Raw genomic sequence first — 26,497 nt, 5'->3', positions numbered from 1 at the left:
ATAACAGCTATATTCCATCTCCCTGGGAGGCACTAAATTCGTTGTGATCTGAAAGAAAGGCAACTGCTTCGAGCCGAGCAACTTAGGACACATTACCTTACTTTCCAACCTGAGAAAACTATTTGAGGCGCTGTAATCCCAAAAAGTATCAGTTCCGGTTCCGCCATAAACACGGAATGCAACATGCAACGACAACAATAAACTAACCGTAACCTGTGGGTTAAATATTAAAAAAGCCTTTGATTCAGTATGGATACACGAACTTATATACAAACTTTCTAAAAACAATTTCGCATTGAACGACGAATACTAAAACATTGCATTGGCTTGTTATGTAACTAGAGGACAAAAAATGTCGGAAAGAATTCCGAAGTACATCGGCGAGCAAAAGTTTTTTTGAAATAAAGTTTTTATTTGGTAACTAAAACAATGTCAAAATTGATGTTTATGAAATACAAAGTAAAGTAAATTTACACAGAAGGTTGGAAAATAGCCACCCATTGAAATAAAATTAGGATAAATAGGTTTTGCCACTATAGAAAAATCGTTGAAGAACTAATAGAATGATTTAGGACCGATGGTCTGGCTCAATTAAACCCGTACCTTCTTTACCCAATCGTTACTACTATGAACTAAACGATATAATTAGCGAGGATGGTGATTGCAGCCGTTCGCTATGATAGGAACTAAAATCGATATGTAGAGCGAAAGATGAAAAAGACTGCACCAAATATTTCAACCGCAGGAAAGATTGACTTAACTTTTATTTACAATTAATCGAATGAAACCATGTACAATATAATATATACAAAAGTTATTCAACAAACTTTTTTCACACATATGTATATGCATAAAAGGTGTCCCGTAGCAATGCGTAATAATATTAGTAAAGATTCTAATTTTCACTATCGTTGATAATTGCTTGGTGTCTCCGAGACATACTTTCACCAAATTTTCAGCATATTTGACGGAGAGCAATTTCCAACCATGTTGAATTATTCCGGAAAATGCAGGCCATTCCAAAGTGACGATCCCATTTTCTGGTTTAAAGTTTGTTTAGAGCCGGCTGCGAACGGCGCAGTCCCCGTTTTTTTAGATGAATTGACAATGTTTTCTCATAAATTTCAAACATCTTGGATGAATACTTGGCGGCAAAAGGTACAAAGAACCAATACCTTTTGATGAGAAGCAGCCCCAAAGGTGCATCCCGACTAACTGTGCGACAAATTGGTTCGATGAAAAACACCAAGCACATGGTACGGCCACACAACCCCAAAAGAAACTTCGTCGAAAAAGAAAACATTCTACTCTAATGGCAAATGTTTACATGTGCCCAAGCGGGTCATCTAGCAATTTGCTTTTCTAACAGCAGTGATTTCTCCAATGTATTTCGCCTATTTTTAATATAACGCTTTGTATTCGTTTCGTGCGGCACTTTCAGTCCTTTCTGCCCTGATTTTCCTTGCCCTTGACGCAAGGATAAGTCACCATTTCATTGAAATAACATCCTGAAGGTCACCACTTCGCTCACAGCGATTATCGCGACTTTCTAAAAAACAAGCGATCATCATCAACGGCGCAACAACTGGTATCCGGTCTAGGCCTGCCTTAATAAAGAACTCCAGACACTCTGGTTTTGTGCCAGGGTCCACTAAAAAAAACCCCCTAAAAGCTGTCTAGCGTCCTCACCTACGCCATTGCTACATTTCAGGAAGGGTCTGCCTCGTCTTCTTTTTCCCGATACCGACCGAAATTTCCGCATCAGAGCGCGAAAGGCAGAGACGCCCTTTACTTACTATAGAAGTTGCTGTGGGTATTGCTGTACACTGTCTTACTTGACTGATTGTACATGATTCGCCATTATTAATGATCTAAATGAATCTTACCCAAAAACCTAAACCAATCTGTAATCCTTAGAAGGTTGATAAGCAAGGTTTTATCTACATAATTATATTTATCTTTATATATATTGTTTATACAATGCTACATAAATTTTAAGTTCGTCCGACCAATATCTTCTTCTATTTCCATTTTTATTATAAGTGCAATTGGTAATTTTAGTAGTATATTTATACTTCGTTATGTAATATTTCGTATATAAATGCAATAACGATATACTTTGCTGCATTTTTCTCATTTATCTCTTCTCTTTTAATATTACTTATTATTTAGTGTTTTACTTTAAATCCTGTTACTTTAATAATAATTATCGTTTGAATTTCATTTGTTTTTTTTTTCAATTTATTTATTTTCCATATTTTTTTTAGTCGCAATGAATACAAGAAACATTAGAGAGTATAAAATAAAATCACTAAAGTACATTTGAATTGTGTGATTTCTAATATTTTCGTTAAAATTTACTTCAATGTCTTTATTTTGCAATCGTGTGGTTGAATTTGAGTAATATAGTTTCGAATATCTCCTCTCTCACTTTTGCTTGTAGATACAAAAATGTATGTATGAAGGAATTAGTAGTAATGAATTTCAGTATTTTTTATTATTATTTAAATCCGTTTTCAGTGGAAGTTCCTTTTGAGCTTAGTTTTTGTGATTTTCATCAGATTTACTTGCTTTTTGCAATGGCTTTCACTTTTTTTTCAGTTATCGATTTTCTTTAAATTTTTCCATTAAGATTTTGTATAAATGTTGTAAGTTTCGAGTCAATTTGAAAAACATTAAACCAAATTTACCGTAAGGCCAATGAATCATTAGAGGCCAGAAATATTTTGTTAAGCGTATCTATGTGTTACCACTCCGAACTGCTGCCTTCAGTAAAAGAAGAAAAACTGCGTACTAACATAGCAACATTTTGGAAAATTTACGATGGAAATAATTCCTGAGGTGAAAATTTGGTCTTGGTTCTTGGAAATGAAGTGTGGTTTGTATTTGTTCGAAATATGGGGATGAAATGCTTCAGATAAAAAATGTAAAGCTCACAGGACATTCGAATCGCATATCTAAATATAGTCGTTACCTCGACTCATCATGAAGCAAAAACCTTCTTTAGCATGCCGAATCAATGTACAATTTGCCTAATAGTCTTTGTGCAAATATCACAATAGTAAAATTTCAACCAATACTGAAACATTACAATTTACGTCTTCCAGAGACAAAAATTTGGAATGATCAAAGTAATGTGTATAAAGATTAAAATTTAAGGGCGTTTTCAACTCTTCTTTAAAAAAAAATATATAAATAGTCGAAAAACAGTTCACTCACTGCATTTTTGACGACAAATCAAAAAAATTAAGATAAACTTCTCATAATGAGTTTTACCGAGGCCAATATAATACGATCTAACTTCCCATAAGCATGAATGTGTATTAACATTTACAATGGAGGGCTGAAACATGGCGAAGTTTATGCATTTGGTAGAATGAGTCTTATGAACAGAAAGTTATTACTAAATTTGAATAAATCTCCAATCTGTTTGCCAAACAAAAACGTTTTTCTTTACAATGGATTGTTGCATAGATAAATGGGAAAGAAAGTTGACATCCATTCTACCAAATATCTTTCGTTCTTACACTTTTAAATTAAAGAAAAACAAAGAATTTTTCAGCAACGCATACTTGTATCGATGATTACACCTTTGTTAATGTTTAGTTATTTTCAATGTCTTATTCGCAACCAGAACACTCAACACATAAAACGACTTTTACATTCGCACGCACATCACATGCACACATAACACCCAGATAACGCATTCACCAAACCTACATTACATGTGCCGAAATGAATATTTCAAATTTATGCAGTACAAAACGCTGAATTGTAATATGATTATTACTTCGTGTACTAAGTAAGAGATATCATATTTGCTCGCTGTGTGGTATTACTTTAAGTGGTTGTTTGCTTACTTCTGTTTGGTTATTTTAATTTCCGTCTATAGTTATAAGATGCAATACGTATCTCCAACTGCTTTCTTAAAATTTCATTTATAGATTTATTTTACTTTCATATTTTACCTTAATTATGATTTTTAAGATGTATATATCTAACATCCTTACATTAAATAAAAAATATAGATAATAGTTGCCCATAAATACAATATAAAAAATACAAAAGGGAGAAAACAAGGGTTGATTGTATTGTGAAACAATAATTGTGTCGTTTTGCTATTTTTACTTATAAATACAATGGATGTCAACATACGAATTGCGATTGACTTTCTCGTCTATTTACATCAACGCAACAATAAATTCAGTATATGTCGCTAAGTATCTGCATGGAATCACACTTCGTTAAATGCTCCTACTTTTCAACCGGCCTCAATTTGACGTCAATTCCAGTTTGGGTTTCGTCTTAGAATATTCTTCGCTGGCAGTTCTTTATATTAGTTAGCGCAAAAACAGAACTAAATAGAGAACCATCAAATGCAAGTGGTCGGCCACTGGCTACTAGAGATGACACTTGATACCGTATTTTGATTAGATAATTTCACTTGAAATAAAAGTACTGAATTGACTGGAAATGCATGATTTCTATAGGTGCATAGCTGCCTAAGTCGTGGATTTTCTTCAGAGAAAACAAAGTTGCCCGAGTTTCAGTGGCTAGAATCATTGGAAATTATCGACAGCAGCAAAATAGTAAATTAGCATTTGACAAATATAACACCGTTTCTAACGATTAAATGAATTTGCTATGCGTCAAAATATTTACCAATAAAAAAACTTTATATCTAGTTTAGTTTACACTTATGACGACTGTCACATATAAGTGACTTAGGTGGAATGATTAGGACCATTTCCAGTCACCATGGATCCGTAGATGCGGGATCCTGCCGTGGGCGGTGTCGGTTGACCACTTTCTTGATAGGTATGTTCTCCTCCAAGAGGTATTTCATCTCCCTGTGAATTACAAAAAAAATAGAAATTACAATAAAAATATGTAAATCTAAGTATAGTCTCGCGGTGTTTCTAGCGATTAATTAAGACTTGCCTTTTCTATTCGCTAGTAATATTTATTAAGCTTGCAAATACCGATATTTCGTATGTAAACTATATGTATATCGATATAATATTTGCCAATGAAATTCTTCTTGACCTTTTAGATAGAAATAATAAACATAAATGGGAGAATATCTAGTTTCGCAATAGGGTGAATGACAAGTCGAGAAAAATGTACACCCCTCTTTTGCATGTACGAGGGCCCCCCTTAATTTCAACGTAGAAAGATGTCACTTACTACATGTCTGGGTTCCCATCTTCTCACCAAATTTCATGTCAATCGGTATAGCCGTTTGCTGAGAAAAATGCGTGTGGCAGACAGGCAGACAGACAAAGGGACATTGCAAACAAAACCTTAAAAAAGAAATGAGGCATTCACTACATATCGACAATGATATACGCATCTCAAAGAGCAAATATGGAATGACCTATGGGCAGGTAATTGGTAGACACTAATAACGACAATACAAGTGAATCGAAGGATGAGGATAAGAATCTCCTCACTCACTCTAACCTCATTTCTAGAAAACATTTTTCTAGCATGTCTGGGCTATGCGCCTACTTCTTCGCAGAAAGTTAAGGTAATCTTCATACAAAAATCTGGGAAGGATGTCTGTTCAAACACAAAAAAATTCAGAAAGGTAGATCAACATCATTCTCGCTAAAAAGGGAAAACTCATTGCCAAAAAAACACTGAGTGAAAACCAATATGTCTCCGATCTTGTCGTTTTTGCCATTTTGCACTGTCATAGGTTTGACCTGGGTCGAACCGAAAGGCTTTCAAATCAATATCCAGCTTATCAAGCCGTCATTGTTTCGTTCGGGTTTTGGTCGTCTCCCATCGACTTTCATGCTCAGCCCAACCTTAGCAAGTGAGTTCTTATCAGCGCGAATTATACGACCATACCATCAAAGAAGCCGCTCCCGCAGTTTTTCCATGACCAATGCATTGGTCCAACGCAATCGTCGTTGCCGCGAGGTGACGTTCATTGCCGCGAGGTGACGTTCATTGCCCTAGATTGTCGACCAGCATTTAGAACTAAACACAGCAACAGGGCTGACTAAGAACACCAATTGTGGGACCTCGTTGCATCCAAATTTCGTTGATGCGTGAACAAATTTACAGCGCAATTCCTTCTTGGTTGATAGCATTGATTCCTAAATCGCTCAGTTCTCAGCAGCCCGGTGCCTCCGACGATAGTGTCTTATTCATTGCAGTCAGTCATCAAAAATTCTTATTTTATCCAATCGGAGACCATGCTCGAGATCCGTTTTGTTGTAAGACGCTACAAAGTAGTGTGATGGGGGCTGGGCACTGGATGCCCTATGTAAATGTGTCCATGGTAAGAACGAGGAGGCGTGGCACTTTCTTCAAGAACACCGACACAGATACAAGTGATTTGATGCCAATCTTCGAAGAGCGATAGGGCAAATAACCCAGCCCACAAGTTCGTCTGACATTAAGTGTTGCCACAATACAAATCAGATAAGCTTCTGTGGCTCACTGGCAAAGTGTTTGCGCTAACAGGGAGAAATCGTTACTTCATAACAACTAATAGTAAAGGCATAGTCCCACTGCTGAAAGTCGAATTATGAAATATAGCGTATGATCAAGTAATGATACCCACAAGAAAATATATATATTTGTCCTGACTTCTATTTGGAAGTCAACCACACTAAAGTGCCATCATTGCTGGCTTTTAGAAATGAAAGACCTAAAAGAGCTCCCTTCAAGCATAAACTCCTCCACTACTGTTTGGCGTTACATGCTTCTAGTTCGACCAACGCATTGACTAGCCTCGGATAGTGCAAAGAGGAACAAATAGATAAAATTATATTGAGATTAATATCCTGCGTGTACTAAATTTTTATTTTTTCGTCGATTTCATTACTATTTTCAGAAATTGAGGAGAGTGAAGCTTTTGTTGAAAATCGAGAAATCTAGCAGAGATGTGCTAAGAAAAAATCTGAATCTATAAGGGATAATCCAGGTGGTAAGTATAAAAAGATCTACTAGGATAAACAAGCTTTGCGTGGATATATCTTGTTTAGCATTATATCATCAACTTCAGAAGCAGCCGAAGAACTTTGCAAAATTGTGGGCAGAACAATAGGCACAGAGGCAACTCGCCGGTCCTTAAAGCGCGTGAATATGGAACCGGTCCCTTCCAAGACGCTACGCTATGAATGCTCGAATTGGTTAGAAGAATTTGAAGTGAATACTACAGCCTAACGATGAAGGCAAACCAGTCGACGTTGGAGAATTCTGTCTTACAGAAATAAATGAACGACATCAATTTAAAAATATAAGACACAACCTCCCGGATGGCTCACTTAAAGCACAGACTTTAATTCGAATAAAAACCTCGGGGATGCTTTAAGGTAGAGCAGCCCTTTTTAGAGAATGTTTTCACTGCCGTCTGCTTTAGACATAGCATACTAGAATAATGACAACCGAAGGTTGATATTTTGGAAACAACAATTTGTTAAATGCAAATTCAAAACTGTAACATGAAACGTGATTCTCGCATCTTTGCCTTCCCGTTCACTGGGGGATGTAGAATTCACTTAAAATATTCCCTCCCTGTCGTATAAAGCGACGAAGTTCCTTATGTTTTGGAGGCGGCTACCACGCCTCGGAATCGGACTGATCTTTTGGATATTTTGGCAAGTATGTGGAAAATAAGCGTGAGTCCGGGGTTCTTATGCCCTGAGAATCGATATCAGATAGAATACTAGCTGGGAGATTCCGATCCAGAATGGCAGCATCTCAATACAATAGTGTTACACATCAGAGAATTTCAATACAGAGTAGAAGGAGCAACCCAACACAGTCCAGAATAGGCTTTCTAAAGGTGATATTGCGATGGTGATAAGTGATTTAAATGCCAAAGTGAGCTCTGATAAGAGCCTGCTCGAACATGTGTTGGGGAATAGTCTTGCGGACCATAATGATAACGATGAGAGGTTTAAAGGTTTTATGCAGCTTCGATCGTCTCGTTATTGGAGGCATATTGTTTGCTCCTATAAGGTCAGTTAATTTTCAACTGACCAACTGGTTTCAACTGGTACATTTAACCAGATCAATAACGGGTACCATTCGACAGAGTCAAAATTACTTCACTATCCGGATGGCAGACATCTTGAGCAGTTCGCCGGACAATAATGATGAGTACTGGGTCGCCATCAAAAGTGTTCTTCTCCCCAATGCAGGTTAAGCGCTTAGTCACACCCTGAAGAGGCGCCACAAGATCTAGCTGACTGCCGAGATTTGGAAATCGATAGAGGAGCGTAGAGAACTGAAGGTTCTAATTGTCGCTGCGAGTAGGGGCGAACGTGATGCTCTCGAGCTTCGATATGGTAAGAGGATTTGTCATTGCGCTCAGGTAAGTTGAAGCTTCCGTAACCAATAACAATTTCGCTAGCATCAACTCTCGGCTTGTTGCAAGCCTCTCTCGATGGTCCTGTGAGTTATAGGTTGACTTCTCATCCACGATGATAAGCCGCTAACTCTGGATTTGGAAAAAGAGGCAAGCAGATTTGGACTAACGATAAACACCAACAAATCTAAGGTTCTCAGTCCGACTGGTCTTTGCACCTTCGCTATCTGCATTGCAAGGAGGAACACCGAGGTTGTCGATCAAATTGTCCATCTTAGTAGAGTTGTTTCTGCCGACGGCGGTAATATATTGACGATACTCGACGCATTAATAGCGCTAGATCCGGCTTCGCTGTTTTGTCTCATAAGTGATAATGTAGACAACTCAACATCACCATCAAGTTGAGGTTGTTCCGCGTCAATGTTCTCTCTCATTTAGCGGATATTGGCCACCATATATATGCATATTTCATTTCGCCCTTAAAAAAGGGAGTGGCTTTTAGTTTTCGATACAATTCAAAAAGCTTTTACATACATAAGCTCTAATGAGAAACCTTACAACGGATCAGTGATGTCTCAAGTCGAACGTGTATGAAATTGAGCATGTGCAGTTTTTCACAGAACTACAAGCCAGATTTAGCGACTAGAAAATACAAAAAAATTAAACTTCAAGTAACTTTGAGCAGAAGTAAGTAGATACACTGCGAAAACTGCGTTGCAATTATTAATGGTATTTTATGCCGCTTGGACACGGAAAGAAATGGCCATGGGAAATGGAGATAAACTCTCGCTCAATATACCAATATTATTTCGCAGGATATGATTGGATAATCTAAGTAACACCGTTATCGGCGAGGAAAACCAAGAACTCCGCTAAAATATAGTCCTAAATTAAAAATAACCCTAATCCTTTTAATTTAATTCAGAAGAAAATGGATCAATTAGTTTTCTGAGAAATAAGAGCTGTTAACAAGAACATCATAAGTTTTCTGTTCACTGTATTATTGAAGATAATGTTAAATACAACTGGAGAAAAGAGAATCAAGACTTCCACCAAAAGAAGCAGGTTCCGTTTGAAAGACGAAATAGGGTAGTTACATTATGTCAATTTCAATTTAATCACTTACCCTTTGATAAATAGATCCTGAACCACTATGAGCTATAGACATTCCGCCATTATTTCTTGGTATACTTCCATCAGCCGTAGCACTACTTGCTCCACCAGCATTCCTTTTAATTGTTCGATCCTCGTATCGTGTCCGACCCTGTGAAGCCATAGGCCGGTTAAGCGTACTATTTGCATTATTTGGGGAGTTTGGAGCAGCATTTCTGGCCGCAACGGTTTTCGTCACAAAATCTTGTTCTTTCCAACCATGTTTCTTGTATACATCTCGTAGTTCTTGATGTTGCCACATCGTGAATAATACTTGGCTGGCAAATTTGAGGACGCAAGGAGTGTATTTTTGTCTTTGGCGTGTGATATTCATGAGTCTCTCGACACCGCCTCCACCTTCTCGATGATGGCCGTCCAGAAGAGATCGAGCAAACTCGGCATTCTTTTTGATCACTTCATTTATTGTTGCTAAAACTGCCACTATGGTGTCATCAGAAGTGGTTTGATCATGCTGTGGATTACCCGATGGCAATTTAAGAACTAAATCACGCATTGCATATTTTCCAATTAATTCCTTGTTTCTCTGATCGATAGCAAGATTACGGAGAGCAGTGGCTACAGCGCATACAACCCGATCTACTTCCATTCGTAAGAGCTCCACGAGTATCGGGAGACCTTTCTCTTTTCGAACGGCAGCGCGAATTTCAATACTTGGTTGCCAGTAACAAGCTGCTAAATTTTGAATTGCACCCGCCGCCGCTTCCAACGTTTCTGGATTCGAACAGCTTTGTAAGAGAGCTAAATATAACTGGACTACTTCAGGTTGCCACAAAAGTTCATAGCCCTTAGCAGGTTCATTTCTTTGCGCCGCACTTCGTGAAACTGTTCCACTTGCACTACCTCCACCAGATAGGTTATCTTTTTGGTCGTTTTGAGAGCTATCCTTCTTTTTCTTACTCGCTCCAAAGCAGCCAAGATTTTCACCTGTAAAAAAACATCAAGCTATGAATAATTACGAATAAAGGGTTTTTTTTTTTAAATAGTTTGAATCATATACAGTTAAAGTTATAACACAGTTTTTACAGATAAAAAAGGAGCAAAAACACCTGAGAACATATCATCAATCAATCCACGAAAAGAACGAACTCTTATTTTGTTGAAATCTTACCTTTCGGTGACGAAGCAGCCGACGATGCTCTAGTCTGTGACGGAAGGGGATGTTTATCGTAATTGGGGTCTTCAACTTCTTGGCATCGATATGATAAATTTCGCAAAATGCATACACAATTCTCCACGATTTTATTGCCTATATTACTTTTTTCAATTGCAGATCGAACTACATGTAACAGTGAATCGACTAGTCCCTCGCATTCCCTTAGTTTTGTTCTGGCATATTCACCGGCTGAGCTAACATTTCTCAAAACTCCTGATGCATTTCTGAAAACAGTTGACCAGCATGTTTCACCGGGACTAACAGGATCCCAGCCAGAATGTGGTTTAATAATAGTCGATACAATCACATTAAGGCCATCGTCAATAATAGGACGTTTCAGATCCTCGCACGACGACATATTCCAAATGACACCAGTTACTAGCTCTTTCACGTCGGATTCATTTGTACGGCGCAGAAGATTTATTAAAGCTACGATACCGTTCGCGTTCTTAATTGCTCGTTTGTTCTCGTCGTTTTGTCGCCCATAGGATAGATTTCTCAGTGCGCCACAAGCATTCCTAATAATAAATTTAAATAAGCGTTTACTAGCTGTTCACAGCAGATTCCAACGGGATATTATGGTCAACTTACCTATGAACTTCAGCAGCTTCATGTGAAAGTAATCGGACTAATGGGGGAATTCCTCCTAGTGTTCGGGTTCGTTGTTTGTTCGGATCGTCCATGTAACACAAATGTTGTAGGTAAGCAGCTGCATTTGCTTTGATCACGTTGTTCGGATTATTCAAGAAACTTATAACTTCTGAAAGATTAGGATCTCGCCACCGTGTAGCCGATCGCTGTTCTGCTTCTGGTCCAAGACCATGCATGGAAAGCTGCGACATATGTTTCTGTAATTCACTGTCATCTTCAAACATTCTGGACGCGGGATGAATAGCGGTCGGTATCCCTCCTGCGACACCAGTTTCAAATGATGATCCATTCAAATTGTCGTCGTAAATAATGGGACGTGTGGCATAGGTGGCATTAGGATTCATAGCAGCTGCTCCGCCGCTGGGGGCAACGCCATACGTTGGAGCTGAAACATATCCGTAGACCATAGTTGATGGATCCTCACCATACCTATGATCAACTGGAACTCCTGGCGATGGAGTTATGCGATAGTCACCCATTTCATCATATTGGGAAGCCTACACAGGAATGAATATTTCATAGTAAATCGAATAATAACACCACATCTACAATAAAAGTACCTGTAAATAAGCGACTGAGGGCATTAACGTGTGCTGTTGACCTGCGACTGAAGTTAAAGGCATTGGCGATGGCGACGCACTATGCTCTCCTGGACTCTGAGGAGTACCTGCTCTCTCGTTTGTCCCATACTCAGAAAGATAAGGAGCTCCGTGAACACCGCTATGAGGGGCCCCGGAGTTGGCATAGTGTGTGGTGGTCGGGTAGTGTTCATAGTCCTGATAATGCGCGTGATATTGAGAAGCATCAGGAACATACATTTGATGTGGGGTTTGATGCGGGTGATCCAAATGGTTGTAGTTAATATATTGTGACCTAGATTTATTTCAAAGCATTAGACTCTTTAGTAACTGTGAACAATTAGCCAAATAGAAATCCGTTTATATTGTTACGAAGGTTTACCTGGAATGAATACCCATTGGCATTACGTAGTCAACGGGTTGACCATCTGGTACACCATGCTGCACGTCTAAAGGCATCGCTACATAATCTACCAACTGACCGTCGGGGCGATAGTGTTTTACTTCATGCACAACTTTTGTAACCGTTGTAACCTGCTGTGTTGTCTGTTGCTTATGAGTCCTTGCAACTAGTGCTTCATCGCTGTGCACTGACAGCTGTGAAGAATTTGGGGATTGCTCTTGATGTCCGTTTGTATGATTGTGATGATAAGCACCGGAATTTACAGACTGATTCTCTGTTTGGTTTCCACCCCTGTTTAAAAGTTAAATACATTATTACTAAGTAAAATGAATGCGATAATTGCAGTTTTTAAAAAAACAAAAAAAAAATGTGATAAAATCTTTTCTTAAATCGTACAAAATTCAATGACGAAGCAGTACCCGCCCCTTTCTTGTGTAAATATTATTTTTAATAACAGAAGCAGTCGGAACAGTGGAGCCTATATAGCAACAAAATCAAGTGTGTCAAATAATGAGACTTAGAATTAGGATAATGGAATGACAGATATTTTATTCCCAAATTTCCAGTCAGACTAACTATGGTACCTATTTTCGTTGCTCCTATAATTCTACAATTATTCAAAAGTCATTGTGAACAAAACGTTGCTGATCAATGCGCCCAATGAGAAATTACCCAAATACATCACTGTCCCTCAAGCGGGAAAAACACGGCAAATTTCTGAATTAGAAATAAAAACTAATTATCATAACCACACGAGTTTCATATTATCTTAAAAATTTAACTCATTCAAGGAATATTCAGAGAGCATTAACAAATAGGGCACTTGCAAATTGCCAACGGAATGACAAAGTGCATCTTGAAGCAATGCTAAACTTAATAATCGATGAGGCAACCTCAGATTCTTAACGAGATGTGACAGTAATACTAATGATTGCATTTAATAAATTCCTCTTGAGAAAACGAAACCGTCAACGCAATTTTCATGACTAGAATTCCTATCTTCGAACTTAACCTCCTACCTACGACCCCATCAAAATATAATTTTTTATCTACATTAACTCGTCGGAAGAGTAAATCCTATTATCTATTTTTGGGAAACACCACATCGATTATAATTTCAAATCTAGCTCAGTCATAAGGACGATTGTTGCAGAGAACCTATGTGGACATCCTATGCCCCACAAAGAAGCGAGTAGGAGACACATGAAATAGTTACCCCGGAAACACGAATCTGACATGGCTCTTGGAAATTTGTAAATATGTTGGTGCACGGGAGTATACTCGGCAAAATACCCAACGCTAGATGCATATGGTTTATAGCCTAGTTGTAACTCTGAAACAAATTATTGACAATGAATCGATGACTACTTTCTACAAGAAAGTCATAGAAACTGAAAGAGTTTATTACATCTACATTTATAAAATCCACGTTCTGCTTAATCCGTTGCCAAATATTTTTTGTTACTTGATGCAAACATCAAATTTACATTAAGACGAAATGGGAGAAATGTTCGCCTTGCACATCCCAAAGAAACAAAATGCCTCTTCAGAGTGGAGCAGCTCACATCGGTTCAAGATTAAGTGTTCATGAAACCAACGCCGCTGCAAATAGTCCCATTGCATTGGCTTTCCATTTTATCTATTGAAAATTATCTCGAACTACCCATTCTTTCAAGGTTAAACGCACTTAGTGAACCTGATTACTAGGTTTCGTCAGAATATCAGTCCAACTTAATTTTTGTCAGCAATAAGGGCAGACCTTTACCTCACGTAGAAAAGTGCTGAATGGTGGAACTACAGGGCGGTCCGTATCTAAGTGGAACTCCATAAAAGTATTTATCGACACGTAGTTGGCAGGTTTCGGAATGTGGGCGGAATTCTTGACAACCAACAGATGTACACATCGAGAAAAAGATAAGAAAGTGTATGGACGAATAAAAGAAAACGGAGTTATCCTTGGTCATAGCCTAAAGGACAATGTCAGCAAAATTTTAAAGAAACTTCAAGGATCTATTCTTATATATTTGGAATATAGAAGCTAAATGGGAATTGGATCAGATATCGACATCGAGAGTATTTTGAGGCCTAGACACCGGGGCAGCCTTTAGTGACTGATGGAGTTTCAACCCTCTAAGTTCCATATCCACTGCTTACATGATCCATCTACCGGTCAAACGTGGAGGAACGATCTTATTGAGAATAATGGTGAACGTTGGACCCTTCTCGGTCAACTCAAGCCCATTTACGTTACAAAAGGGTAGGTAAAGTCCTAACTGACTGTAGAAATGTGCAAACGGATCCTTGAACATATGAGATTGAAGACTTTAAAAGAAGAACGTGACGCACCGTGACAAGAAGAAATCCACTATTGCCCTGACCAGGGAAGCAAAAAAATATGATATTAATTTCAGAAACCGCATCATAGCGAGTTGTCGCAAATCTTTAGATGGTCTGATCAACATATCATCGGTCGGCTAACCAACATCGATTACAAACAGTTTAAGAGTGGAGGCAGTACTTCACTAAGTACGAGCAGAAACTCATTTGGCGTTAATGTAGTCAAGTAGTACAAAGCCATCGATTTGAATGGTCCCCCTGCGGAACTGTTTCTAGCCAATGCAATTCTCGCAGGACTGCTACTTCTACACATTCGAAAATTCCAGGAATTTGATTTCTTTCTTAGCGAGTAGAAATGATTTAAGATCCCAAATAAGGGAATTTAGTACGATAATTGAAAGGGTTAAAATAATATTGACACGCAGTGAAGAACACTTCGAAGACGTGATCAATATAGAGCAAGCTAGTTTCTGCGTTCCTAGATTATTATTATTATTCTGTTAAGGGAAAGTCGCACCGCGTCCTTGAAGAACTATTGTGCCCCTTTTACTAGTTATAGTGTACTTATTGATCATAGTATCTCAAGCAGACCTGTAACCGTTAGGAACTTTAGTATGTTCCCCACTTCCAGATGTTTCAGCTTTGCATTTGGTATTAAGTGTTCTCCCAGATGTATCGACCTACTTTGCACAAATGCCGGACACTGTCCCAGGACGTGCATAGAGGTTTCGTCCTCCTCCTCACAAAACCTGCAGGCAGTGTCCGTAGATATCCCTAGCTTCCCTAGGTGATAGTTCAGCCGACAATGACCAGTTCGTATCCCCCAATAAGCACCCTGGACTGCTCCATCCCTGGTAGGCGCGTTCCTAGATACCCGTGGAAGTGTTAATCAGGGAGTGAAACTGGCACTGGATAGGTCACATGTTAAGAATAGACAATAGAATCCATTATCCCAGGGTGGCCTCACACAAAACTGTGAAGGACTTGGAGATGGAGCGCGATTGCAACAGCACTGCTGGAAAGTATTAATGTCAGCATTAAGGAGTTATTTATTCAATTATGATATCCGAAAAAATAGTTTGAACCTATAATTGACGGAAAAACGGCTGCTAAGAAGACACAGAGGCATGACCAAATGATTTTACTATTTGATTGACGGTTTAGCCGAAGTAGAAATTGGAAGCAAGCTTGCCGTCGCAAGTTGCACCCACGTCTTTAAAGGAGTTCTGAAGTGATATAGGTCATCCACCAAGACAGTAGGAAAAAGATGTTGGAGAAGATTTGAGCAAATTTGAGTAACACGAGTGCTGATGCTTATTGCCAGCTTGTTTATCGAGCACCGGCGCCAGTGTTTAAATTATATCGAGAGGCACAGTAAGTGAGTAAAGAGACTTTGAAGATCAGCGTGTTGTTGACAAAATCAAAAGCTTTAGAATAACCATGCACCTTCTACGGTGGTTTGAGAGAGCAAAAGTTGGTAGAGCCGAGTAGGTTGGAGGCAATAGATCGATGTTTCAGGAAGTCGAATTGTTCTTCTAGACGTAAATGCGCTGTTAACCAGTCGTTGACGTATCTCTCGAGGAATTTGTGACAGTGAGATAGAACGGTAGTTTACAGCTAGAGAATGACCACCGCTTTTGAGAACTGGGATAATAATAATAATCGTTGGCGCAACAATCCATATTGGATCAGGGCCTTGAAGTGTGTTAGAGCACTTCATTTAAGACCGTAACGGTACACTAGGAGGCAATGTGATCAGCATTACGCTCGACCGAGATTATTACCCTGATTTGATTCAGGTACTCATTTACAGCTGAGTCGACTGGTATCCGACGTCAAATCACGATACAAATCCCACTGCCATCAGTGAGATTTGAACCTGACCTTCCGTACGATAGCTTTGTGCTCTAACCACTCAGCTATCCGGATAATAAGACCCGCTTTATCACGGTCTAGGAATCGATGATTATCGAGAAAAGTATGTTTAGAGAGAAGGAGATGCAATGTTTACTGCCATCGTGGAAAAGGTTAGCAAGATCATCAGAAGGCCACCAATATGGTGGCAAATATATCAAAGAAGAATTCAACCAAGGAATAAGCAAAAGAAAGGCTACTTTGCCGCCAGAAGGAAGGATTGTGAATTAATCGTGGGGATCAGTCACTTCAAACGAAGTGGAGTGAATGTTACTGCCTTCCATAAACTTGACAGACAGGAATGACTGAAGGTGATCCATCTTTACCCTTGATGTGCTTCAGTATCTCGCTCAGGAGCAATGAAATTAGCAATTTAAAAAACACTTTGGAGCGTACTTTTTGATCAAATATGCAGAATGATCAAAATATAGATGTATAGATAATAAAGAGACAGATAACATCGATAAAAAAACCCACCAAAGCGAATGACGACGAATGGCCAGGAAAAACTGACTGTTAAGCTAGATTTGTAAAATCACCTGATGGGATTGAAGCGACTCCGAGATATTTTCCCAGAACAGTATAAACTTGAATGTAACTAATTAGACATCAACTGGAAAACAAAGTAGTTCATAAAAGAAAGTTCTGTTAACATAACCGTAGCCTTATGACAGTGTGTTTTACGCTAGGATTCTTTACATGCATCGTATATGCGGCCTTACTTTTAAAGAAACAAGTGGAAACAAGTCGGGAAACCGGAAGCTGGACGCTTCAGGTATGAAAGGTTTTGTGTATTTCTTTTATAAAAAGATTTGGGTGTGCATTTGTCCCATTAGCATGTAGCACGTAAAATATGCATATATTATGTGAAAATAGCCACTTTCAAGTGATATTGACATTCATGGTCTCGAATTTGCAGAGAAGCGACAGTTTTGACCTAGTATTACTTTGTTAGTAATAGTGCGATTTTCACCAAATTTGGCAGGGTCATGCTCTATACTGTAGCCTATATTGTGATTCTAGGGTGAACTTAAGGGGGGTTTTCCTGTCAATTACTAAAAATTATAGTAATGTACTATTATTAACTTTATTTGAACAGGTATCGATATGAAGGGTATTTCGGAGCCTAGGCACCATATAGTGACAGCCCCCTGATTTTTTTCAGATTTTTCGGTTTTCCGAACAACAAATGTCAAAACTAAGACTGGCTTCGAAAAGTACTAATCGAGACCTTTAATTTGATACCCCACATGACTATATTTGATGAAAAAAAAATTTACACCCTCCCTTTGCATCTATGGGGACCCCCCCCCCCCTTAAATTCGTCGTAAAAGGATGCAACTCACTATATGCGTGAGCGTTTACAGTTCCCACCTTTCTACCAAATTTGGTGCCAATCGCTACAACCGTCTCCGAGAAAAACGCGTGTGACGGACAGACAGACAGACGGACAGACAAACAGACAGTAAACCGATTTTAATAAGTTTTACAAGTTTTACAAACAAAACCTTAAATAGATGGGATGGATTCAAGTATCCAATTATTTTCACAGATTAGCTATCTTTTTGATTTTCATAATAGAATGTCTGTGATCTAAACAAGATGGAAAATTCATTGAATCTTCTGCGAAAGTGAAATAAAGAGAGCAAAATGTAGTCACCAAATATGAAACCAAAATAAGATGTTTGGGCTTCAATAAGTTCTTCCCATTGAATTGGGTTTAGGAATTCGCGCAGTGTTCCCTGTTTATCGCAAACAGTGCAAAAAAGGGAAAGAAATTTATGAGCAACCTCCAATTCACGAACTGTCTTATGCTTAATCTCTTCTCATGACTAACCTCTGAACTGCAATATTTTGCTTTTGTCCAAGGTTTATAATTGATATGAGGGACCCTGACGACGGTGCGGATGCCCCCAGAATCTCCGCTTTCTCCTCCCGCTTCTAACGATATAGATTGGTGTTTCTGGGCCTAAGAAAAGTGGGATCTGAAGAGTATTCCTTTACCTTTTGTACGATCACATGACCTGGGAGCTGGTTTCTGACAGTACCTTGAGTCTGAGTTTCTGGCTAGGTTGAGGATAATTACAATCGTGCAAGGTAGCGCACCAACGGAGATTTCCGATTTAGAAGAGAAGGGGCCTTTCTACAACATTACAACATGCAGTTCAGTAGAGATTTCCCACAGTTTCTGACAACAGGTTGCTTGGGCATATGAGAACAAGGCCTACTACAAGGCCAGTTGGATTTCGACTGGCCGGCGACAGGCATCTAATTAGAGCAAGGACATCGCAATCAACAGTAGATTTAGAAGTGATCTTCTGAATATGCGTGACAAAAAGGTTACTGACATCGACCCCGAAAGGAACATCACCTGATTGTCGTTTATTTTCGATTGAAAAAATGAAAAAGTTCGAAGAGTAATAGTGGAGTGATAAAAACAATTCCATCATTGGGTTGGGCAAGCAGAAGTTGCCTCAAATAAATGAGTTCTGTGAGGAACATTGTCGGTAGGCTTCTTATCCCCGATGAGCAGCTGAAGAAGTGGAAAGAGCATTTCATCGCAATTGTGACTCATATAACATTCAATGAAGTTCCATCTCCTGCGGAGGATATGGCAAGTGAAATATCTTTACCATCACCGTGCTCGAGTATCTAAACACTCGAGCTGAGTGGTTAGAGCACAAGGTTGCCATACGGAAAGTCGCGATTCAAATCTCACTGGTGGCAGTGGGATTTGTATCATGATTTGACATCGGATACCAGTCGACTCAGCTGTGAATGAGTACCTGAGTCAAATCAGGTTAATAATCTCGGGCGATCGCAATGCTGCCCATATGGTCTCCTATAGGGTACTATAATCCTGGAGTGTACCGTAACGGCCTTGAATGAAATGCTCTAACACACTTCAATTCCCTGATCTAATTGAATTGTTGCACCAACGTTATTATCATCGCGTTCAAACGAAATAAAACCGCCTTGTGGACCTTGGTCAAATGGCTCTGCATTTGGAAAAGGGGGGAATGCAACTATCTTATCGCGAACAATGTTCCGATTGTGCTGTTTTGTGGGAGTTTTTCAACTTTCATCAATTCATATCTGGGTTGTCACCGGGCTATTCTAGTTTGAGACAATAACAAATGCAGAGCTTCGTCGGCATACAGGCCATATACAAGTAGACGTATTGATCAAAAAGCGAAAGTGGCAGTGCCTAGATTACATTGAAAAAGAACGATAAATTCACTGCGGATTATGTCACACAACCAAACCAACTATCCTACTATAGGAAAAGTACAAGATCCTAAGAAAATCGGAGGGTGGGTTGAAGTGCATTGCCAGGAACCATACTAAGCCCCATCAAAGGAGTTTACAGTAATCACATATTTTTGATAGGATAGTCCTACATAGAATATTGGGAGTAATTCGCGTGGAAGATGAGTCGCACATCAGATTCAACAACGAATTTAATGGAATCTACGATAGGTCAGAAGAATCGGTCATGATACAACTACAAACACTCCATTGAATTGGTAATATACATACATGGACGACGCGAGAATACGAAAATTTATTTACGGGGAAAGTTGACGAGAGGAAGCCAATTGAAGTCCTAGGACGCCTACAATGAAATGCTATTAGGTGCAAGAAATTGGAGGACGTAATCGCTGGACCGAGATAGTTGGAGCCAAATGTTGAACGTAGCCAAGGGGCGAAATGGTCTGTACCGATGGAAAGAAAAAGATGGAGTTAAGCCGTGTTCTGATAAATGTCAACAATGTAGAAATATACCAGTGGCAGTGAACAGATGCTGGAATGGAATGTATAGTGAGGGAAAATTTCATATAGACGTTTCCTGCGATTTTTTTTGTGTAAACGGTTATAGCGATTGACACCAAACGGAAAACGATTATAGCGATTGACACCAAATTCTGTAGAAAGGTGGGAGCTGTGAACGCTCACGCATACAGTGAGTTACATCCTATTACGTCGAATTTAAGGGGGGTCCTCATACATGCAAAAGGGGGTGTTCATTTTTTTTCATCAAATATAGTCACGTGGGGTACCAAATTAAAGGTCTCGGTTAGTACTTTTCGAAACCGGTCTTAGCCTTTACTTTCATTGGAAAGGTGAGAAGTGCGGGGGTTGAAATTGATTATTTCTTTAAGAGGGCCATTCTCAGAAATTACCAAACAGAAAAATCTGAAAAAAATCATGAGGCTGCCACTATATGGTGCCTAGGCTCCGAAATACCTTCCATACCGATATCTGTGTAAATAAAGTGTTTAAGTAGTAATAGTATATTACTATAATTTTTAGTAATTGGCTGCAACACCCCCCTTAGGTTCATTCTAGCGCCACGAAATTGCAGTGACGTAGGCTATAATGTAGAGCATGATCTTGCCAAGTTTGGTGGAAAGTTGTTGCTTCTTTGAAAATTCAAGACTATGAATGTCAATATCATCCGAACTCCGATACTCTCACATAATATTTGCATATATTACGTGCTACGCGCTAAGAAATACACAAAACCGTTCGTACCTGAAGCGACTTTTAGATTTGCTTTTTTTAGCCTTTGTCCCGTTCACAAACGGAGTCGGCTTATCGTGATCGGTTGCGTCATTTTGTTCTATCAAAAGTCTGATCTTGATGTTGTAGCGAGGCTTTCAAATACCCATCCAGCGTAACTACCGGCCGCCTTTTTGGTCCCTTATCGTTGACTTCTATGTTTAGACCAATCTTGGCGAGACAATTCCTTTAAGCGCGAATCACAAGACCATACCATCAAAGAGGCTTTTCTCGTAAGTTTTTTCACGATATATATATATATTTTTTTGTTTTGCTTATTGCATAGTTTCCGATATGGTGAGTGTATTTTTAACTCAAAATCCTGCATGGTATCACCGATATTCCAAACTGATTTGCTTTCATGACAATATACTGAGAAAATAAAAGTCACCCTTTCCGCTGAATGTCTGAGGAGCCTAATTGAATATGACGGATAGATAGGCTGACATTGAACAAATTTTAATAAGGTTTGGTGTTACAAAGGACCCTAAAAGTGACTTCAGTAGTCAACACGGACCCGTGGAGAGTTGGAATTATTTTTAAGGTTTTTGTAAAACTAAAACTTATTAAAGTCGGTTATAGCGATTGACACAAAATTTGGTGGAAAGGTGAGAACTGTGAAGCTCACGCATTCAATGAGTTACTTCATTCTACGTCGAATTTAGGGGAGGAGGGGTGTCCCCAAGCAACAAAGAAAGGTGTACATTTTTTTCAGCAAATATAGTCATGTGGGGTATCAAATGAAAGGCCTCGGTTAATACTTTCCGGAGCCACTCTTAATTTTGTTAATTTAATTTAATTGTTGGAAAGATGGAGATTAAGGGGAATGAAAATTTGTTAGTTTTTCACGGACCCATTCTCAGAAACTACCCAACCGATAAATTTGAAAAAAAATCAAGATGCTGCCCCTGTATGGTGCCTAGGCTCCGAAACACCGTCCATACCGATACCTGTTCGAATAAAGTTAATAATAGTAAGTTGTTGCACATGAAAAGGCCGATTTGGCAATCAAGTGAAGTTAATTGTGACCAGTTGGCGCTGTTGGTGTAGGATAATGAAGTATAAATACTCCTACATTTAATCGAGGAGTCATTTGACCATCGTTGTGATAACAGTGAATAGAAGTGAAAAAAGGATGGAAAAAAGCCAAGAACGTATACTTTTTCTGTATGGGTTCAAACTCGGTCATAAAGCAGCGGAAGCGACCAAGAACATTAACAGCGCATTTGGAGCTGATACGGTAAGCGAACGAACCACACGGCGGTAGTTCGAAAAATTCTGCTTAGCCGACATAAACCTTCAAAGTGGGCCACGTGGACATCCAGGACCATCGATTGACAACAACGAGCTGCGTTTGCTAGTCGAATCCGACACACGTCAGTCTGTGAGAGACATTGCAGAGAAACTGGGCTTACACTTTTCGACGGTTTCCCGGCACTTGCAACAACTTGGAAAGGAGAAAAATCTCGACAAATGGTTTCCGCATGCCCTTACGGAGCAAAACATGGCGCTCCGAATGGAAATTTGCAGTTCTTTACTCTCCGAAGCGATCCCTTTTTGCACAGAATAGTGACATGAGATTAAAAGTGGACATTATACGACAATCGTTGGCGATCAGCACAAAGGCTAGATGATGATGAGCCACCGAAGCATATGCCGAAACCGAGCCTCCATCCGAAGAAGGTATTGGTGACTGTTTGGTGGTCTACAGCTGGAGTTATCCACTATTCTTTTTTGGCACCTGGAGGAACGACAAATGCGCAGAAATATTGTGCCTAATTCGAGAAAATGCACCGAAAATTGAGTATTCAACGGCTGAGATTAGTCACGAGAGATGGTGTGATACTCCTTCACGACAATGCACGACCTCATGTATCCAGAACAACGGCTCAAAAGTTGAACGAATTGCAGTATGAGGCTCTGCCTCATTCACCATATTCATTGGACCTTTCGCCAACCGACTACAACTTTTTTAAGCATTTGGATCATTTTTTGGCGGAAAAACAATTTAGGAACGAAGAGGCTGTCAAAATTGCCTTCGACAAATTTATCAACACCCGACAGTTGGACTTTTACGAAACTGGCATACATGCTCTTGAATTTCGCTGAGAGAAGTGTTTTTAATCGACTGGCACCTATTTTGATTAAATAAATAAATTTTTGTAAGCTTTACTGTCGTTTCAAATTTTAGTACCAAAACGGGCATTTCATTTGCAACAACCTAATAGTATATTACTATAATCTTTAGTAATTGTCTGGAAACTCCCCTTAAGTTGCCTAACATGGAGCATGATTCTACCAAGTTTGGTGGAAATCGCACTATAATTAATGGTTAAAATAGGTCAAATTGATGGCCTTTGTGCAAATTCAAGACTTTTATTGTCAGTATCACGCGAAAGTAGATATTTTCACATAATATACGCATATATTACGTACTAATGGGACAAATATTCCCTGAAATGTTTTTATAAAGGAAATACACAAAACCTTTCATATCTGAAGTGTCCAGCTTCCGGTTTCCCAACTTGTTTTCCCTGGGAAAGTGTTGTTTATTCAATTTATTAACACATTAGAATCGTCATCCAATTGCTTTCAGTGGGGAATTTCAGCCCTCAAAATTACCCTTTGTGCAAGGGACTGAGTCAACATAATTATGCGTGACCATCCAAGTTAGTTGTCGTTAGCCATGCTTTAAAGATTTTAATTCTTCTGACTAAACCACAAATCACGATATACCCAACTTGTCGACAAAAACGAACGATGCCACTGTTGATTTTTATAAATAAACCCGGAAGCTATAAGGTCAAAAATGCAACTGGATTTAATCTAAAGGAATCCCTGGATCAGATTACTTTCTGTGGAGGCACGCGACCTTTGCAAAAATTATTGCAAACTTTCCAATATCGAGTAATTTGTCTGCTTGCATTGATCTTGGAAACGATGACCATAAAAACAAAAGGTCCCATCCTCTCTGGGGGATCGTTTCACGGAATTTTCCCCATGACTCAGCCACATCCATAAAGTCGCCTTGTTGCACTTTAAATTTCTTGTCGCCTCAAACTTGTCCAACAAGTAAATGGGCGAGTAATTAGTGAACAAGTAGCAACCAATCGCCTGGCTATGGCCACAAAGCCTGTAATTCCCATATTGGAAATCCTCTCCTCGATTAGAGCTAATCATCACAGATAATAGCAGGCGCTATCGGTCCGGAATGCTTGAATCCTCACCAGCGGCGTTCGGCCCGTCCGAAACCGATAGGAAACCACTTTCGACATCTATCACGGCATTTTCGTGCCGGAGGAGGAACAAATGGGAGCGGCTCGCGTACACACAGTAAAGTGCATACGCGATAAGGCATTACACAGGTGAACTTGTACACATCGAGCAATGACCGACTTTCGCCGTGCGAAACGTTCAATTTCGCCAGCAGCCACTTCATTTCTTCTCTAATTAAAGCTTAAGCTGAGATGAAAACAACAAAACATTGCTCGGGTCGCGTACGAGCACGGCCTGCAGGCGGCTAGGCGAGTAGATAAGCCAAAGTCGACGCGCCGCTATCAAGCAGAAGAAGAGAAATCGCCCCGCATTCGCGACACACACAGACGGCAATCAGTCACTGTCAATTACGGTGACCACATAAATTGCAATTAGAATTTTATTTGCCAATTTTACGACACTTTGCGGTGCATCGTGTAGCCTTGGCCAGTGCCGAGCGGGGCGGCGGGTGCACCCGGGAAGCGGCACCGAGAACACACACCGTCACCGCCGCCGCCGCCGTCGACGACATCGATATTGGGTGGATCTTCTTCATCGACTTATCGAACCCTCGACGGATTTCTTTCAGATGACGATTCTTGCCCAATTCCGCTTTCTCGCTCAATGACAAGGCCGAGTGGAATGCGACAGCGACAACAGGCAGCGGCCAGGGGAGCGACGAGCGACCTGCTGCCGACGATCTTTCTTCTTGCTGGCAAGTGGAACTCCACCTACTTTCTGACAGCTCGGGAAAATCCAATAAAATTCCGCCGCGATGCAATTTTCCTCGCGCACCACGGCCGCAATTCAGCCGATTCACTCCACACTTTTCACTTTTCCACCACCTTCACTATTTACCTGTCGAGATTTCCCAAGTAGTACATCGCTCCCGACTGAAAAACTTCACTTCTTTTTCCTTGGGGCTCGACGATGCAATCACACGTAAAGAACTCTGCGCGACCTGTCTTCGACAACGACGACGGCGACGTGTTGTTTTATCAATTTTCCAGCGTGTCGCGCACTTTACATGTTCGGAAATTCACTTGCCAAACACTTGCTGTATCGTTTGCCGTCGATTTTGACACCGATAATGTCCTTTTAGCACACAAGTTTCACAAAATTTCACCTGACAAGAACTGGACACGGACAAGTCGACGTCCAACCACCATGTTGATGTTGCATTGCATTTATGCTGCCAACATGCAGCCAGTTAAAATGTTTCCCGACGATAGCCCGAGATCCGAGGAAATAGTCATAATGACGAACAGTTGCGGGTGGCATCTGGTGATGATTGCGATCTCTCAGCCGAGGGCAGTATAAGCGGCAAGTGGACAAAGTCAGCCGCTATTCTTACCTAGTGCCATCTGACATTCCAACTACAAAAGAGATTTGACTCCGAAATGGTTTTTATATTCACTAACTTCCAACGCAACATTTGACACCCACATAAATCTCTGCCGCATAAATCGATACAGAGAATGAGTCCCGACTAAAATTGTTTTCCTCCACTTCTGCCATCTAACAACTTTCAAGTTATTTAAGTCTTCATAGCATTTAATTCGACAGATGACACTGTAAGGTGAGGTGGGTGTATTAAATTAAATGAAGCGTTGCTAAATTATTATAGTATGAATGGTGCGTTACCAAATTAACCTGAATTTCCTTGAATATATTTTCCCTCAGTAGTGAAGGCAAAGAATTTAAGCAATCTTGTTGACGCCTAAATGGTTCTGAAGTTAGAAGAAGGGGAGACATATTAATTTTCAAGATATCTGCTAGAAAGCAACCAAATCAATTTCAGACTCACTTCAGAGCGGAATTCGAATACATCCATTTCTAGTGAAGAGAAGTTCCTGAAGATTAATGGGTGTTTTTGAATATAGTAATTACCGAAAAGGGCAAAACAAAAACTTCCTCGTTTTTCTTAAAAAAAATCACAATTAAAAAGATGCTAAAATAACCTAATAAAAAACAAATAAATAAATATATAAAATATAGCAAACAAGATTTTCTCTAGTTTTCCTTAAAAATGTCATCCTTGCTTTAAAGTCATAACAAAATGTTCTTAAGGGACTAGAGCCATTAGCATCGTCTATGTGCCAATAGTGCGAAAAACCAAGCACAGTGCGGAGCAGGAAAGG

The 26,497-nt window shown here is 39.6% G+C and overlaps 1 protein-coding gene across 1 annotated transcript; it reads right to left on the bottom strand.

Moving 5' to 3' along the window:
* Positions 1–1,934: 1,934 nt before the first annotated feature.
* On the bottom strand, positions 1,935–25,936 carry LOC119653750 (catenin delta-2). Its single transcript, XM_038058679.1, has 7 exons — positions 25,215–25,936; positions 12,267–12,578; positions 11,867–12,179; positions 11,247–11,803; positions 10,611–11,173; positions 9,456–10,426; positions 1,935–4,850 (listed from the first exon to the last, which is right to left on the bottom strand). Exons 1-7 carry the CDS (start codon positions 25,238–25,240, stop codon positions 4,725–4,727), a joined length of 2,868 nt encoding a protein of 955 aa, XP_037914607.1. The 5' UTR covers positions 25,241–25,936; the 3' UTR covers positions 1,935–4,724.
* Positions 25,937–26,497: the final 561 nt, after the last annotated feature.

Source organism: Hermetia illucens, chromosome 4 (genome assembly GCF_905115235.1).
Source record: "Hermetia illucens chromosome 4, iHerIll2.2.curated.20191125, whole genome shotgun sequence".
Taxonomy (NCBI): Eukaryota; Metazoa; Arthropoda; class Insecta; order Diptera; family Stratiomyidae; genus Hermetia; species Hermetia illucens.
Note: the sequence above shows the minus strand (reverse complement) of the source record. Positions and strands in the feature narration are given on the sequence as shown.